Source organism: Humulus lupulus, chromosome 7 (genome assembly GCF_963169125.1).
Source record: "Humulus lupulus chromosome 7, drHumLupu1.1, whole genome shotgun sequence".
In the NCBI taxonomy this organism is placed as follows: Eukaryota; Viridiplantae; Streptophyta; class Magnoliopsida; order Rosales; family Cannabaceae; genus Humulus; species Humulus lupulus.
In genome coordinates, this window is record NC_084799.1 from 2,589,770 (window position 1) to 2,607,238 (window position 17,469).

The following is a 17,469-nucleotide window of genomic DNA, read 5'->3' on the forward strand; positions in this document are numbered from 1 at the left end:
ATAATAAGAAAATACATAGACATGATCAATTATTTAGTACAAATTAACTACCAATTAGTAGACATTATTTAGCAAAGACTTTGAAAAAGACAAAGGGGTTTCAAGTGGTTATGGAGTATGGAGTTGGGCATGGTGGAACATGTACTTCCACAACTCCTTCAAGCATTTGAGCAACCTTTCTCATATTTGGTCTAAGAGATGGATTTTCTTGAACACACCACATAGACACCATCACATATGTCTCCAACTTCTTCTTATCTTCCAAAGCTTCAACTTCATAATCTACCAGAACATCTAATGAGCCTTCTCTGAAGCAATCATAAGCCCAGTCTGTCAATATCTCTTTCCCTTCCACACTTGTCTCCATATCCAGTACATTTCTTCTACAACAAATGATCTCAAGCAACACCACACCAAAGCTATACACATCCACTTTAGAAGTAATGGCCATGTTCCTAAACCACTCTGGTGCAACATACCCTTTTGTTCCTCTGATGGCTGACTCTGATTAATCATCAAAAGTTTGGCCAAACCGAAATCAGATATCTTGGCATTGTTGTACTCATCAAGAAGTATGTTTTGAGGCTTTATATCACAGTGAATGATCTGAGTGTTGCACTCCTCGTGTAAATATAAGAGCCCTTTTGCAATTCCTAAAGCAAGTTCACTTCTTTGGTTCCAACAAGGCCTTATGATGCCACCAAACAAAAAGCTTGCTAGAGTGTTATTGCTCAAGTACTCGTACACCAACAAACGATTAGGTCCATCATTACAATATCCTAGTAGGCGAACAAGATTCTTGTGATGTATCTGGCCAATGGATTTCAATTCAGCCTTGAATTCTCTTTCACCATCTTTTAGTATTGAACTCAATTTTTTCACAGCCACGGCAATGCTAGCATTAGTTTGTATGAGGTGGCCTTTGTAAACAATGCCAAAAGATCCATGTCCCAGTTCATCTTTGAAATCATCTGTCTGTGGCTTCTTCAAGTTCTTTGTAGCTATAGCATCGCAAATTCGATTCAGGATCATCTTGTGGAGAAGGAGACCTTTCACTCTTCTTCTTGCGAGCGAGTAAAATCCCCATACAAATTGCACCAAGTAACATAAAGTTAACACATACAGATCCACTTAATATTCCTAGTATAACATGGATCAAACCATTCTGGTTTTTCTTGATCACTTTCGGTACAAATAAAGTAGGAAAAGTAGAGTTACCCTTGTGAATTTTGATGAAAGCAATAGATGGATTAGTATTATCCACTCTCCCATTTGACAAAGGAAACCTCTTCTTAGAACAGGTACCTCCTCTGAGAACAGCAGCAACACATAAACAGTCATTCAAGCAAGAATCTTTGCAGGTTTCTCTAGTGGAAGATGATATTTTCATGTAATCAGCTGATCCAGGCCAACCACCATTCCTGAGCTCCACAACATCATAAGCATCTTTCCCAGAACTAATTAGCTCATCTTCTTTGCAGGCTTGTATGAAATCTGGTTTACAACTTCCATAACTGTCATTAGGATTGATTAGAGAGTACCCTTCTAAGCATTCACACTTTGGTCTCTTATCTTCCTTGAGGCTGCAAAGTTAGTCTCTGATTGATGAGATGAAAGGACTTGTCCAATGTCCAATACTTGACTTGGCAAAACGGTATCCGTTGGATACTTAAAGCTTTCCCATAACTTCTCTGAGTTGTTATCTTCAATAATGAAGTTGCCTTCATCACTCATGACACCACGAGCAGTGTCTCCAACAATGGACTCCGATTTCCACAGCTCTTGGCCTTGAGGATTAGTCAACAAAAGCCCATGATTGACACTGAGGTTGAGTTGAGATCCCCTCGGCACCATGACCGGGTCTGTTTCTCCATTTGCATGCCAAACCATGGTTTTGTCAGGTATGTTGGCATACCATATGCACAGCAAGAAGAGGATATCATCATCTTGGTTTCTAAGCTGACGAAACCCGAAAGCAAAATCGCCATTCTGAGAGAGCCAAGGGGAAGAATTCTCTGCTGCGAAGAGGGAAGCTCCCAAGTTCACTTTGCCATTATTGGTTTGAGCAAAAACATAGTTTGTTGACAGAAAAAAGAGCAAGGGAAGACGAAGGAATACAAGTTGAGAAGACACAGTCATTGATGTCCAAGCAAAGCAAATTAAGACAAGACAAGGATACATTCAACTTTGTCACTTGTTATGATTTGGGTCTCTTTATTTTTACTTTTATATTGAGTAATCGAGAGGCACATAATTAACTTAAGCGTGCATAAGAAGTTCAAATCACTGCGTGTTGTTTAGCTCAATGCATGTGTAGCTATTCAGAAATTAATAAGAGTCACCAATCTCAAGTTAGAATATTAAATGACATACTGGATTAAATTATTATATTAAATGGCATATTAGGTATTAAAGGTTGACTTTTATAATTGTATTTTCTAATACAAGTGACTTGAAAGTATCGGGAAATAACGTATCTGATTTAGCCAGATTATTTGACATGGTAGGATTTAAGACTTACATACAAAGTACACCACAAACTAATAATGGAGTTTGAAGCATCTGAACAACCATTCTCATATTTGGTCTAAGAAATGGATTTTCTTGAACACAGCACATGTACATGGAAACCATCACTACATACATCTCTAGCCTCTCCTTATCAGCTAAAGCATCAACTCCATAATCCACAAGAACATCCAATGACCCTTCGCTAAAACAATCATAACCCAATCTTATTCAACAATTAGTTTTGCTAGGAGAAAATACACAGAATCAAACATTATTCAACACATCGGTAAACAAATCCTCCAAATGTTGATTTGATTGTATAGTGCAAAGATGATACCCCACTTATATTCATCTATAGTCAGACGCATAATCTGCATTCATAGTAGTGCCATTACAGAAAATGGGTAAATAAGCAATAAATATATATATATATATATGTATACAGAAGTATGGAATGGAACAAATGAGCTCAAAACTTGTGAACAAGATAGATAGATAGAGATGTACCTGTATCACAGTAGATAAACACACGAGATGTGACGTGGTTGACTTTATAGAAATCCTCTCCTCCTTCCTCCATCCTTTCTTTGAATTTCTTAGGCATTTTACCGATCAGCATACCATGGAGTGTAGAAATGTTTCTTAATCCATCTGGAACTCTCCTCAATCCCCTGCATTTTTCAATACGCAAATAGCCAAGTCTAGACAATGCACTCTCCTCTACCTTCCACTCTTTTAAGCGATATAGATTATTAAGCTCAAGAGATTCAAGACGATTGAAACCTCCTCTTGAGCACACCATCTCATCCCCCATAAAGCTATCACTACCAATGACAAGGACTCTTAATTTTGGTAGCTTTTCTAATGTTGGCATTGGATCATCCTCAAGTCTCAGATTAAACAATCTTAACTTGATAAGATTTGGGGAGAATTGGTTGACTTGTGGTAATCTTACTACAAGCGAGTCCAGTGTAAGCTTATAAATTTGAGGACAGCTTAAAATCAAAGGAACAATATCTATCTTCACGTCATTACCATCGGCTATTACTCGTAAAGACAAAAGACGAGTGAATGTGAGAGTTTGGGGATTGTGTAAGAATGAGTAAAAATTTTCATCCACAACAATTACTAATTTCTTGAGATTCTCCAGCTGTAGCAAATCACTCAGAACAAGATACTTGGAATGAACACCTATCAATGTCTGTAATAAATTTCTAGACTTAGTTGACCTCAAGAATTCACCAATTCCTACGCCAGTCATATGATTTAAAAAATATAGATGCCTCAACTGTTCCAACTTGCACATTGAATTTGGTATTTTATCATATTCGGTACACACTCTCAAAGTTTGCAGGCATCTCCAATTCCCAAAATAAGAAGGAATCATTTTTATTAGGCTTTTAGGCATACTAAATAATCTTAGGTGGATAAGATTTCCAATTTCTTTAGGCAACCTGGTGCATAAATCCGAGATGTCAATGATTAGAACTCTAAGCATCAGAAAGCGATTGCAGACATGTCTGAATACTCCTTCGAACGCAATGCGTCGCTCATGTACAGAAAGGTACCTCAGAGAGCCATCTATATTTCGAACCATATGAACAATATCGTTATCAGTACTTTTACGATCACAATAAATGGCAACTCTTCGTACATTTGTTATCGGGACAATAGACACTGATTCAATTGGCTCTTCCACTTTATTCCTCAAATCCATAAAATGTAGAAAGTTTTCATCTCGAGCTTTAGACACACACAAATCTCGCATGAGATCATGAATGCAAAATGATTTTATCCTTCTTGTTGAACTCATATCTTTGACCTGAATCATGCTCCTCTCCACCAACTCACTCAAGCAATCATATGCCAAATCCTCCATGGTTTCCATGCAACTTCCTCTTAATGATATAAAACCTTCTGCGATGAGTATAAGGCATAACTGTTTTACTCTTATGGTGGCATCTTCAGCGTAGCGAGACAAGTACAAAAAACAAGGCTTCAAGTGACATGGTAACTCACTGTAACTCAAACCTAACACCCACCAAACATTACGGTATTTTGAGTCTTCATGTTGTTCACCTTGACCTATGCAGCGCACAATGTTTCTTTTCATCTGCTCCCACTCATATATGGTGTGTTTCTTAGACAGAAGCCCAGCGAGCACGATGATGGCTAATGGCAAACCAGCGCACTTTTTAAGCATCTCAACCGCTAGTTCTTTCTTCCTTTCATTATCATCAGAGTCTGAATCTATATATCCATGCACAAAAAGAATTATAAATAAAATGGGGTAGTAAGACAAATGAATATTCTCAATTAAGAAAAAAGTTATCACACTAATGCTACCAGTTATTTCTCTATTGATAAAATGAGGCACTGATATAATCATCGAAATAGGTAGCAACAATATTCCTATCAAACTTTTGGAAAACTAAACATTTCTCTGTTAAACACACTACCAACATATACAGAGCCTATGTATTACCAAATTCAAAAAGAATATTATGATCATTGAAATAAAAAGAGTGAAATATATTACTTGATGGATCCATTCCAACACAGGAGTACTTTTTCTGAAACAGCTCCCAGCTCTCCTTGTCACTGAGAAAATGAGGTTCATGGATGAAACCACCTTGATCCACATGCAAAGCTACATCCTTATTCCGAGTGGTGAGTAAGATCTTGCTATCTGTGTCTCCTTGAGGGAATGCATGTTTTAGAAGATCCCAAGTTGTAGTGGTCCATATATCATCAAGGAGCACCAGACATTTCTTCTGTTTCTGAAAGTTGTGAAGCTGCTTGGCTAATTCAACATCACTTAAGCTTTTGATATGGTTTCTTTGTGCATCTGTGGAAGAAGTGAAAGCAAATAAAATTCCTTCCAAGACTTCCCGTGTATTGCATTGCTGAGATATTGAAGCCCAAGCATAACAATCAAAGTGAGTCCTGACTTGGGGGTGTTGATAAACCTTTCTTGCAAGAGTGGTCTTCCCCAAACCACCCATCCCACATACAGAGATCACCTTATACTTACGAGGGTCCTTTTGTTCAGTCAAAAGGACTACCAAATCTTTGATGTCTTTGTCGAATCCAACAACATGATTGTCTTCAACATAAGAATAAGCTTGCCTCAACTGTCTTCGCTCCTGGACGTAGCTTGAAGAAGGTTCAGCTGCCTGGTCCACTGATTTCTGCACTCCATATTTTTCTAATTCTGACGTCCAAGTATCAATGTTTGATGAGATCTCCTTTATCTTTGATCCAACTTTGTAGACACCAATAATGCGAGCTGACCATTTCAGTACACGTCTTATTCCTCCAGCACTCTCATCACCATTAGAAGCCACTCTGAAGACATAAGTTTCAATAACATCCTCCAAGGCATAAGAATTTTCTCTGATTTGGACAACCAAAAGGCGAACCCTCTCATCACCATTTCTTATAGAAGCATCAGCGTCTTTTAAGAAAGCCCTCATACATTGCAGCTTGATCTTTGCATTCTCGACTTTGCCTTTGACTCCATACAAGAACTTGGCTTCATTAATTAGCAGGTCTCCAAGCCTTTTAATCACAAACGAAACAACAGCCTCTTCCAATGCCATAGCTCTTCTTCTTTAGTAAATGAATCGTAAGTAACTCTATTCCAAGCTTTCTAAGTCAACTTTGTCTAAGAGCTACTGATCAGTTGAATATTGCAGCATAGGTTGATGCCAGAATACTCGTATTGTAATCTCAGATGTGGATGGGACAATTACAAGGTAATTCTTTATAGTATTAGTACCCTTCTAATTCTGTTTGAAAAATTCTAATACATCATATAATAAAATATAATGGATTATTTGGAGAAAATTCTAAATATATATTCTATTAAATATTTATTATATTATATTAAAGTTAACAAAAAAAAATCAATAAATTAAAAAAACAGTTAAATACACTCTTGTCATATAGAAGACATATACATTTATTTCATCATACCTAATACCAAATAAAATCTTTATCATATGATCATTTTATAAAAACTATATTATTATTATTATTGAAGTATCCCTAGGACACATCCATTTAATTAATATTTTTATATAAAAATATATAAATATTTTTGAAGTAATATTAGCTTTGCTTGAAATATACATCTAGATTCTTATTGCTTTCGTATAACTATATTGCAGCATAGGTTGATGCCAGAATATATAAATGGAAATGGAACACTCGTATTGTAATCTCAGATGTGGATGGGACAATTACAAGGTAATTCTTTATAGTATTAGTACCCTTCTAATTCTGTTTGAAAAATTCTAATACATCATATAATAAAATATAATGGATTATTTGGAGAAACCTATTACTTGATTAACTTCAAGTTCATACAGAGGATAAAAAAGTATTATGAATTCCCAAACAATAATTACATTTTAAGCTTATAAAAATGAGAAAATAACACAAAAAATGTATTATTGTAGAATAACTGGATAAAAAAATATTATGAATACCCAAATAATAATTATATTTTAAACTTATAAAAATGAGAAAATAACACAAAAATGTAAGGCAAAAACCTATTAGAACTTACCCTAATAGGCTCTAAGGCAAAAACTTATTCTAAAACAAACATATCTCGGACTTATTTATTATGACTTCTTATGAAAAATTATATAGGTCTTTATTTAGTTAGAGTGGGTTTCTATATTTAGAAAAACAAGTCATCTTTATTTTCTAAGTGTGTTTCTAATCATCCTATATGACTTAATTCTCAGGCTCGAAACTTATCTTTGTTCCAAAGTTAACCATATTGAGGGAGGGCTGGGATCAGTAAAATCGTTCCCACTACTATGGCCCCCTAACTCTCAATAAGGAAACCAGGTTCATTGATTTGTATCCACCCTCACCGAACTCAATCATTATTCATTTTATTTAGTATTTATTATGATTGCGAAAATAGAATCAAACTCATACATTAAAATAAAATAACATGAAATTAATTTGGAAAAAATAATTTTCACTTATTACAATCATAAAGTAAAGAAATAAACAAAACAAACAATGAAAAAAAACTAGCTATTCTAAAAATCGGGATCTTCTACATCCGATCCTTCATCTAGCATATCATCATCTATCTCCTTATAATCATCGTTGTCTTGAGCCTCAAAATTTCCTCGGGGAAGATTCAAGAAGATCCTATGTTGTTGCTCATTAGTGAATTGAAACTCTAAGTCATAGGTGAACTTAAGTATGAGAGAATAATATCTTAGGGCTGCTTGTAAGTCATCATCATTATTTATATTCTCCCATATTTCTTCTAAAGTTAAAATTGCTGAAGGAAAATCTTTTAAAAGCCTAATTACTAGGACATATTGTTCTGCAGCTCTCATCATGATTTGCTTAGACTCTTGAAGGTGACCTATCTCTTTGTGGAACAAAATCAATCTTTGAGTGATCTTTTCTAGTGCTCCTATGGTGTCTCTTGGCTCCCGTATTCTTTTTAAGGCCTTAATGGCTCGGATATCTTGGTAGGTTAAGGCTCCGTTCATTCTTAACTGAAACATAAACACTAGAGTTGTTAGCTATACATATAGACAAAGTAACTTGTAACTTGTAACTTAAACACTTACTTGGCGGTCCGATTCGGAGCTTTGAGCATGTGTATCGAGGAGAACTTCATGCGAAGGAACCGTTTGCTCTGATACCAACTGTAATGACCCACTAATCTAGACTAATTGGACCATTATCGAAACTATACATAAAACTTACATTTTTACAAAAATACCATAATTTATTGAGTAACTTAAAAAATAAGAGTTATTTACAAAGAAACAGAATACTAAGAAGGATTATGGGATCCCATTGTTTTTAAAACAAAACATGATTTAAAATAAAAGACATTACATAATAATGCGGAAAATACACATAAAAACCATAAAAACATAAAAGGAGACTATATCCTCGAATCGAATAACGCTCGGCCCCTTGACTCCATTCATCATCGATACACATTCTCCAAGCGCCACGAATCTTTCCGCCTCTAAACTTATTTTCCTGCACATAAACAGAAAGGAGTGAGCCTAATGCCCAGTAAGGAAAATCTAACACAAAGTCACATACATAATTTCATAAGAAAACATAAAGACATATCATAACACATAATTCACTTATTATAATGGCCATTATTACTTGGGGTCCCATAGACTAAACAAGCTTATGCCCATGAGATTAGTGGGGTCCTACCAGCTAAATAGGCTTATGCCCACAATCCTTTTGGGGTCTTGTTAGTCAAATAGGCATATGCCCAAGCCTACAACATACACATCAATAACATATAACATATGAAAACATAACACATAAAATAGCATAATCATAAACATGTAGATTCTAGCCTATTTTCCTTACCAAAGTTACCGAGATTATGGACTGAGTTGGGATTGTTGGAACACTCCTAAAACCATAAGAAAGAGTAAGTCTAAAGAAAGGAGATGAAATGAAAGAGATGGAACAACTAAACCATAGAAAACATACTTACCGACTTATATGCTTAAAAGCTTGGATTCCCTAACCAAAATAAGAATAAGGTTAGGGGACTGAGTAGAAGGTTTTGAGAAAGGAAATAACATAAAAATACAGAAAAGAACTAGAGTTTTGGGTTTACCTCAAAGATTGCAAGATCAATCTAACATCCACCGAAATACTATAGCACTCACTTACTTCCCAAAGTGTTTGATAAGCTTATGATGTTTAAGCTTATAGTTTTTCCCCAAACCAAGTGTTTACACTCTCACACTCACTTAACACTAGCAGCCTCTGAACTTAGAGCAAATGGTGAATAATGGCTGGGTACTAGGTCCTATTTATAGAGTTTGGGAATGAAAATATCTTGATTTTACTTGAATAAAAATAATGGCTTTTTAAGTGAAAATCATTTGAATAATCGTTCAGCAGAGGCTGAAGACTCGTTCAGAAGATGCTGGACTGTTGAAGGAGTTTGAATGGCTGAAGGGAAAAGAATTCAAAAGTACTTGAATTCATGCTGGTGGAGGCGATATATCGCCCCCTGTAGGCGATATATCGCCTGGGCCAGTATGCCCGAGGCGACCGTGCATCGTTTCGTGTTTTCCGTATCTACGTGCTGCGACATATCGCCCCCTATAGCTGCGATATATCGGCACACGCTGAATATTTAAACACGAAATTACACATTTTTAGCTAAGTTTGAATGGAGTAAACAGCCTTGACTAAGCCCTCAACGTACTCAAAGCTGCTGACTGACCCTATAACATTCAAACTTTACTCCTTATTATATTTAATCCTCAAAAATCTTTAATCCTTAATCACCATTCATAACATGTGCTTAAAATCCTATTGGTTGATGTCTAAACCTTATAATATAGTAAATAAAATCCTTAGTATCAGTCACATTAATCAAACCTTAGGTTAACTTAACATTCTTAAACTATAGATTAAACTTAGAAAATCTATAAGTACTACTATGAGTGTCCAAATAACTCCCGGTCTGAACCAAAAATCCAAAGTAACAATGATAACACTAAACATACTATAATACTACTAAACAATTAGGTAAGTAAAGTTCTTGGACTCTACAATTCTCCCCTACTAAAAAGAATTTCGTCCTCGAAATTTACTTACCAAATAATTCCGGATACCGGCTCTGCATGTCCTCTTCCAACTCCCACGTTGCCTCGCGTTCAGAACTATTGCTCCATAGGACTTTAACTATAGGAAAGCTCTTGGACCGTATCTGCTTCATCCCCCTATCTAGGATGCTAACCGGTCGTTCCTCGTAACTTAAGTCTTTCTGGAGTGCTATGGTATCGTACTTGAGGACGTGAGATGGGTCTGACACATACTTGCGTAACATCGAGATGTGGAAGACGTTGTGACTATCGGCTAGTGCTGGCGGTAGGGCTAGTCTATACGCAACTGGTCCCACTTTGTCCAATATCTCAAAAGGACCTAAGAATCGGGGACTGAGCTTGCCTTTCTTCCCGAACCGCTTGACACCCTTCATAGGAGATATCTTCAGGAAGACTTGATCTCCAACTTGGAACTCCACATCGCGTCTCTTGGTATCTGCATAGCTTTTCTGTCGGCTTTGAGCAGCAAGCATACGCTGTCTAATAAGCGTTACTGCTTCTTGAGCTTGCCTAACAGCTTCGGGCCCTAGAAGCTGCCTTTCTCCTACCTCGTCCCAGTGCAACGGTGATCGGCACCTTCTTCCATATAGCAACTCATAAGGTGCCATCTCGATCGTCGACTGGTAGCTGTTGTTGTACGAGAACTCGATCAGCGGTAAGTACTTGTTCCACGATCCTCCGAAGTCAAGTACACATGCGCGTAGCATATCCTCTAAGATCTGAATCGTACGCTCTGACTGCCCATCTGTCTGAGGATGGAAAGCTGTACTAAGACTTAACTTAGTACCCATGGCTTGCTGTAAGCTTCTCCAAAATCTTGACGTAAACACTGATCCTCTATCTGATACTATCGTCTTGGGGATTCCATGCAATCGTACAATCTCTGGGATGTAGATGTCTGCATATTGGTCTGCCGTATAAGAAGTCTTAACAGGCAGAAAATGAGCCGACTTGGTTAGTCTATCTATGACTATCCAAGCAGAATCATGCTGCTTATTTGTCTTTGGCAGACCCGTCACGAAGTCCATGGCTATATCGTCCCACTTCCACTCCGGTATGCTAAGCGGTTGCAATAATCCTGCAGGCCGCTGATGCTCCGCCTTCACTTGCTGGCATACCAGACACTTAGATACATACTCCGCTATGTTCTTCTTCATCCCTGGCCACCAATAGACTGCCTTGATGTCATGAGTCATCTTGGTAGACCCTGGATGAACCGAGTATGGGGTGTTGTGCGCTTCTTCTAGGATCGTCTTCTTAATACTTTGATCGTCTGGCACGCATACCCGATCCTTATATCTCAATAAACCTTGACTGGATATTGAGAAATCTGTAGTCTTGCCTTCTCTGACTGCATCCATGTGCGTTGCTAGTGAATCATCATGTCTCTGACCATTCCGTATGTCTTCTAGCAGATTCGATTGGATAGACAAGTTAGCCAACTTGCCTACAACCACTTCTATTCCGGCACTGATAAGCTCCTGTTGCAGTGGCTTTTCTATTCCGGATAAGGCTGCTAAGTTCCCATAACTTTTTCGGCTAAGTGCATCGGCAACTACGTTTGCCTTCCCCGGGTGGTATAGGATTTCGCAGTCGTAATCCTTCACTAATTCCAACCACCGGCGCTGCCTCATGTTAAGCTCCTTCTGAGTAAAGAAGTATTTTAAACTTTTGTGGTCCGTATAAATCTCGCACCGTTCTCCGTAAAGATAATGGCGCCAGATTTTTAACGCAAAGACCACCGCTGCCAACTCCATATCGTGAGTTGGATAGCGTTGTTCATACTCCTTTAACTGACGTGAGGCGTAGGCTATCACCTTGTCATTCTGCATCAGTACGCATCCCAATCCTAACTTTGATGCATCACAGTAGACAACGAACTTGTCGTTGGGTGTTGGGACACTAAGTACTGGTGTTGAGCAAGGCTTATCTTTAAGCAACTGGAAGTTTTCTTCACACTTATCGTTCCAGTTAAACTTTTGTTGCTTCCGGGTCAGGTTGGTGTGTGGAGTGGCTATCTTAGAAAAAGCCCTCTACAACTTTCTATAGTAACCTGCTAGCCCTAAGAAGCTTCTTACTTCTGACGCGTTCTTTGGTCTAGGCCAATCCTTCACGGCCTCTACCTTCGATGGATCTACTGCAACTCCGTCTTTCGATATGATGTGCCCGAGGAACGCCACTTGTGAGAGCCAAAACTCGCATTTCTTGAACTTGGCGTAGAGTTGATGCTCCTTCAATCGCGTCAAAATCATCCTCAAATGTTCCTCGTGCTCTACTTCATCCTTGGAGTAAATTAAAATGTCGTTGATGAACACAACGACAAATTTATCCAAGTAGTCTTTGAAGACCCTATTCATTAAGTCCTTAAACGCGGCTGGCGCGTTAGTAAGACCAAAAGACATAACCAAGAACTCGTAGTGTCCATAGCGAGTCCTAAAGGCTGTCTTAGGAATATCTTCTCCCTTTACCTTGAGCTGATGATACCTGGTCCGTACATCGATCTTAGAAAATACAGTCGCGCCTCGGAGTTGATCAAGCAAATCATCAATCCGAGGTAGCGGGTATTTGTTCTTAATTGATACTTTATTCAGCTCACGGTAGTCTATGCACATGCGCATACTTCCGTCCTTCTTCTTCACGAATAGTACCGGAGCTCCCCATGGTGAATGGCTTGGCCTAATGAAACCCAAGTCTAGGAGTTCTTGTAGCTGCGTCTTTAACTCCTTGAGTTCCGTAGGTGCCATCCGGTATGGTGCCTTAGAGATAGGCTCGGTGCCCGGTACTAATTCTATCGTGAATTTTATCTCTCGAGTGGGCGGCAATCCTGGAAAGTCATCGAAAAATCCTTCTGGAACTTCTTGTATAACTCGAACATCTCTAACTTTAAGTGACGTCTCCTTCTCCACATTCGTGATGCTAGCTAAGAATGCTTGGCATCCTTTCTCCATCATTCTCTGAGCTTTGAGAGGTGACACTAACGGTGTGCGTAGTCCTGAAGCTTGTCCCATGAAGCATCGTCTCTGGCCGTTCAGGAGTCTCGAACGTCATCTTCTTGCGTCTGCAGTCGATCGTTGCGCCATGCCGTGCTAGCCAATCCATGCCTAGTATTACGTCGAAGTCCTTGATCACTAGCTCTATCAGGTCTCCTTCTAGTTCTATGTCCTCAATCTTGATCGGTACACCTCGTACTATTCGTGATGATAGAACTACTTTTCCCGAAGACAACTCGGTTACAAACCTAGTTCTAAATCTTTCACTAGGTTTGTCTAGTTTTTCTATCATTCCTAACGAGATATACGAGTATATTGTTCCCAAATCAAGTGATACTAGAACATATACTATCGAGGATAGGATTTGACCTGTAAATCCTTGTTACTAGCATGGGTTCCTCCTTGGGTCAATGCAAAGACTTTGGTCTGGAACCATCGTTTAATCCTTCTTCTCCTCACTAACATTCATCAGAATCCTTTCTACTTCGATTGCCGTTTCTAGAACATTGGCATAGGTAGTGGTTCCCAGGTTTGCTAACTTAACCCCTAATTCCATCTTTGGTCTAAGTCCTCTGACGAACTTGGTCAACCTCGTAAAGTCGGTTGGGACCAACTCTGGTGCAAACTTGACTAATCTGTTGAACTGACGAGCATATTCTTCTATCATTAGCGATGACTGCCGAGGTGTAATACTTCTTGTGGAACGGCTCCACAAATCTTGTTCATATCATGGTGGTGACATCGTTAGTCTGCTGAACTAAGTCCCACCACATTCTGGCATCCTTCCTGAGTAATGACGAGACGCAGGATATGCGGTCCGTATTACTGAGGTTCATGTGCGTAAGATTTGGTTTTACATTCCTTAGCCACTCTTCTGCCTCAAAGGGGTCTATAGTCCCTTCGAAGTTTGGAGCGTGCTGCTTGCGGAACCTCTCATACACTTACTCCATATTCAGTACTGGATGTGGCGCGTAGTTGGTCACTGGCCGTCCCCCATATGGACCAACTTGTTGGGGTGCTAGGGCCATTTGTTGTAGCTGCGACTGCGGTTGCGGCGGAGGCTGAGGCTGAGTCTGCGCCTGTTGACGTTGTTGCTGCAAGAGTTCCTCGACTTGTTGTTGCCGTCTAGCGATTTCCGCGGTGTTGTCAGCTGACGGTGTCGGCGCGTTGCGGCTAGTAGTAGCACGTACTTCTCTTCTGCGAACTGGAGGGCATCATTGGTCGTTGGAACAACGTTGGAGGCGTTTCCGTTGGTGCGTGCAGATCTTCGGAACGACATCTTCACCAAAAGTTCTAACAGTCGAGAACTTGTTAGAACTTACCCTAATAGGCTCTAAGGCAAAAACTTATTCTAAAACAAACATATCTCGGACTTATTTATTATGACTTCTTATGAAAAATTATATAGGTCTTTATTTAGTTAGAGTGGGTTTCTATATTTAGAAAAACAAGTCATCTTTATTTTCTAAGTGTGTTTCTAATCATCCTATATGACTTAATTCTCAGGCTCGAAACTTATCTTTGTTCCAAAGTTAACCATATTGAGGGAGGGCTGGGATCAGTAAAATCGTTCCCACTACTATGGCCCCCTAACTCTCAATAAGGAAACCAGGTTCATTGATTTGTATCCACCCTCACCGAACTCAATCATTATTCATTTTATTTAGTATTTATTATGATTGCGAAAATAGAATCAAACTCATACATTAAAATAAAATAACATGAAATTAATTTGGAAAAAATAATTTTCACTTATTACAATCATAAAGTAAAGAAATAAACAAAACAAACAATGAAAAAAAACTAGCTATTCTAAAAATCGGGATCTTCTACATCCGATCCTTCATCTAGCATATCATCATCTATCTCCTTATAATCATCGTTGTCTTGAGCCTCAAAATTTCCTCGGGGAAGATTCAAGAAGATCCTATGTTGTTGCTCATTAGTGAATTGAAACTCTAAGTCATAGGTGAACTTAAGTATGAGAGAATAATATCTTAGGGCTGCTTGTAAGTCATCATCATTATTTATATTCTCCCATATTTCTTCTAAAGTTAAAATTGCTGAAGGAAAATCTTTTAAAAGCCTAATTACTAGGACATATTGTTCTGCAGCTCTCATCATGATTTGCTTAGACTCTTGAAGGTGACCTATCTCTTTGTGGAACAAAATCAATCTTTGAGTGATCTTTTCTAGTGCTCCTATGGTGTCTCTTGGCTCCCGTATTCTTTTTAAGGCCTTAATGGCTCGGATATCTTGGTAGGTTAAGGCTCCGTTCATTCTTAACTGAAACATAAACACTAGAGTTGTTAGCTATACATATAGACAAAGTAACTTGTAACTTGTAACTTAAACACTTACTTGGCGGTCCGATTCGGAGCTTTGAGCATGTGTATCGAGGAGAACTTCATGCGAAGGAACCGTTTGCTCTGATACCAACTGTAATGACCCACTAATCTAGACTAATTGGACCATTATCGAAACTATACATAAAACTTACATTTTTACAAAAATACCATAATTTATTGAGTAACTTAAAAAATAAGAGTTATTTACAAAGAAACAGAATACTAAGAAGGATTATGGGATCCCATTGTTTTTAAAACAAAACATGATTTAAAATAAAAGACATTACATAATAATGCGGAAAATACACATAAAAACCATAAAAACATAAAAGGAGACTATATCCTCGAATCGAATAACGCTCGGCCCCTTGACTCCATTCATCATCGATACACATTCTCCAAGCGCCACGAATCTTTCCGCCTCTAAACTTATTTTCCTGCACATAAACAGAAAGGAGTGAGCCTAATGCCCAGTAAGGAAAATCTAACACAAAGTCACATACATAATTTCATAAGAAAACATAAAGACATATCATAACACATAATTCACTTATTATAATGGCCATTATTACTTGGGGTCCCATAGACTAAACAAGCTTATGCCCATGAGATTAGTGGGGTCCTACCAGCTAAATAGGCTTATGCCCACAATCCTTTTGGGGTCTTGTTAGTCAAATAGGCATATGCCCAAGCCTACAACATACACATCAATAACATATAACATATGAAAACATAACACATAAAATAGCATAATCATAAACATGTAGATTCTAGCCTATTTTCCTTACCAAAGTTACCGAGATTATGGACTGAGTTGGGATTGTTGGAACACTCCTAAAACCATAAGAAAGAGTAAGTCTAAAGAAAGGAGATGAAATGAAAGAGATGGAACAACTAAACCATAGAAAACATACTTACCGACTTATATGCTTAAAAGCTTGGATTCCCTAACCAAAATAAGAATAAGGTTAGGGGACTGAGTAGAAGGTTTTGAGAAAGGAAATAACATAAAAATACAGAAAAGAACTAGAGTTTTGGGTTTACCTCAAAGATTGCAAGATCAATCTAACATCCACCGAAATACTATAGCACTCACTTACTTCCCAAAGTGTTTGATAAGCTTATGATGTTTAAGCTTATAGTTTTTCCCCAAACCAAGTGTTTACACTCTCACACTCACTTAACACTAGCAGCCTCTGAACTTAGAGCAAATGGTGAATAATGGCTGGGTACTAGGTCCTATTTATAGAGTTTGGGAATGAAAATATCTTGATTTTACTTGAATAAAAATAATGGCTTTTTAAGTGAAAATCATTTGAATAATCGTTCAGCAGAGGCTGAAGACTCGTTCAGAAGATGCTGGACTGTTGAAGGAGTTTGAATGGCTGAAGGGAAAAGAATTCAAAAGTACTTGAATTCATGCTGGTGGAGGCGATATATCGCCCCCTGTAGGCGATATATCGCCTGGGCCAGTATGCCCGAGGCGACCGTGCATCGTTTCGTGTTTTCCGTATCTACGTGCTGCGACATATCGCCCCCTATAGCTGCGATATATCGGCACACGCTGAATATTTAAACACGAAATTACACATTTTTAGCTAAGTTTGAATGGAGTAAACAGCCTTGACTAAGCCCTCAACGTACTCAAAGCTGCTGACTGACCCTATAACATTCAAACTTTACTCCTTATTATATTTAATCCTCAAAAATCTTTAATCCTTAATCACCATTCATAACATGTGCTTAAAATCCTATTGGTTGATGTCTAAACCTTATAATATAGTAAATAAAATCCTTAGTATCAGTCACATTAATCAAACCTTAGGTTAACTTAACATTCTTAAACTATAGATTAAACTTAGAAAATCTATAAGTACTACTATGAGTGTCCAAATAACTCCCGGTCTGAACCAAAAATCCAAAGTAACAATGATAACACTAAACATACTATAATACTACTAAACAATTAGGTAA

At 38.1% G+C, this 17,469-nt stretch overlaps 2 protein-coding genes and 1 pseudogene across 2 annotated transcripts; all 3 read right to left on the reverse strand.

Annotated features, from left to right (window-relative positions):
- LOC133789625 (G-type lectin S-receptor-like serine/threonine-protein kinase RLK1) lies at nt 1-2,139 on the reverse strand (annotated as a pseudogene).
- A 424-nt stretch (nt 2,140-2,563) lies between these two features.
- Nucleotides 2,564-4,390, reverse strand: LOC133789626 (probable disease resistance RPP8-like protein 2). Its single transcript, XM_062227415.1, has 2 exons — nt 3,019-4,390; nt 2,564-2,882 (listed from the first exon to the last, which is right to left on the reverse strand). Exons 1-2 carry the CDS (start codon nt 4,388-4,390, stop codon nt 2,860-2,862), a joined length of 1,395 nt encoding a protein of 464 aa, XP_062083399.1. The 3' UTR covers nt 2,564-2,859.
- Nucleotides 4,391-4,461: 71 nt separating this feature from the next.
- Nucleotides 4,462-6,113, reverse strand: LOC133789627 (putative disease resistance protein At1g50180). Its single transcript, XM_062227416.1, has 3 exons — nt 5,051-6,113; nt 4,559-4,761; nt 4,462-4,473 (listed from the first exon to the last, which is right to left on the reverse strand). The coding sequence occupies exons 1-3, from the start codon at nt 6,111-6,113 to the stop codon at nt 4,462-4,464; spliced, it is 1,278 nt and encodes a 425-aa protein (XP_062083400.1).
- Between the last annotated feature and the right edge of the window lie 11,356 nt (nt 6,114-17,469).

Excerpts from the sequence above, each read along its gene's own strand:
- LOC133789626 (XM_062227415.1), bottom strand. The coding sequence starts at position 4,390 with ATGGAGGATTTGGCATATGATTGCTTGAGTGAGTTGGTGGAGAGGAGC. Across the intron at positions 2,883-3,018 it reads GTTTATCTACTGTGATACAG|ATTATGCGTCTGACTATAGA; the intron begins GTACATCTCTAT and ends CTATGAATGCAG.
- LOC133789627 (XM_062227416.1), bottom strand. The coding sequence starts at position 6,113 with ATGGCATTGGAAGAGGCTGTTGTTTCGTTTGTGATTAAAAGGCTTGGA. Across the intron at positions 4,762-5,050 it reads TGTTGGAATGGATCCATCAA|ATTCAGACTCTGATGATAAT; the intron begins GTAATATATTTC and ends ATGGATATATAG.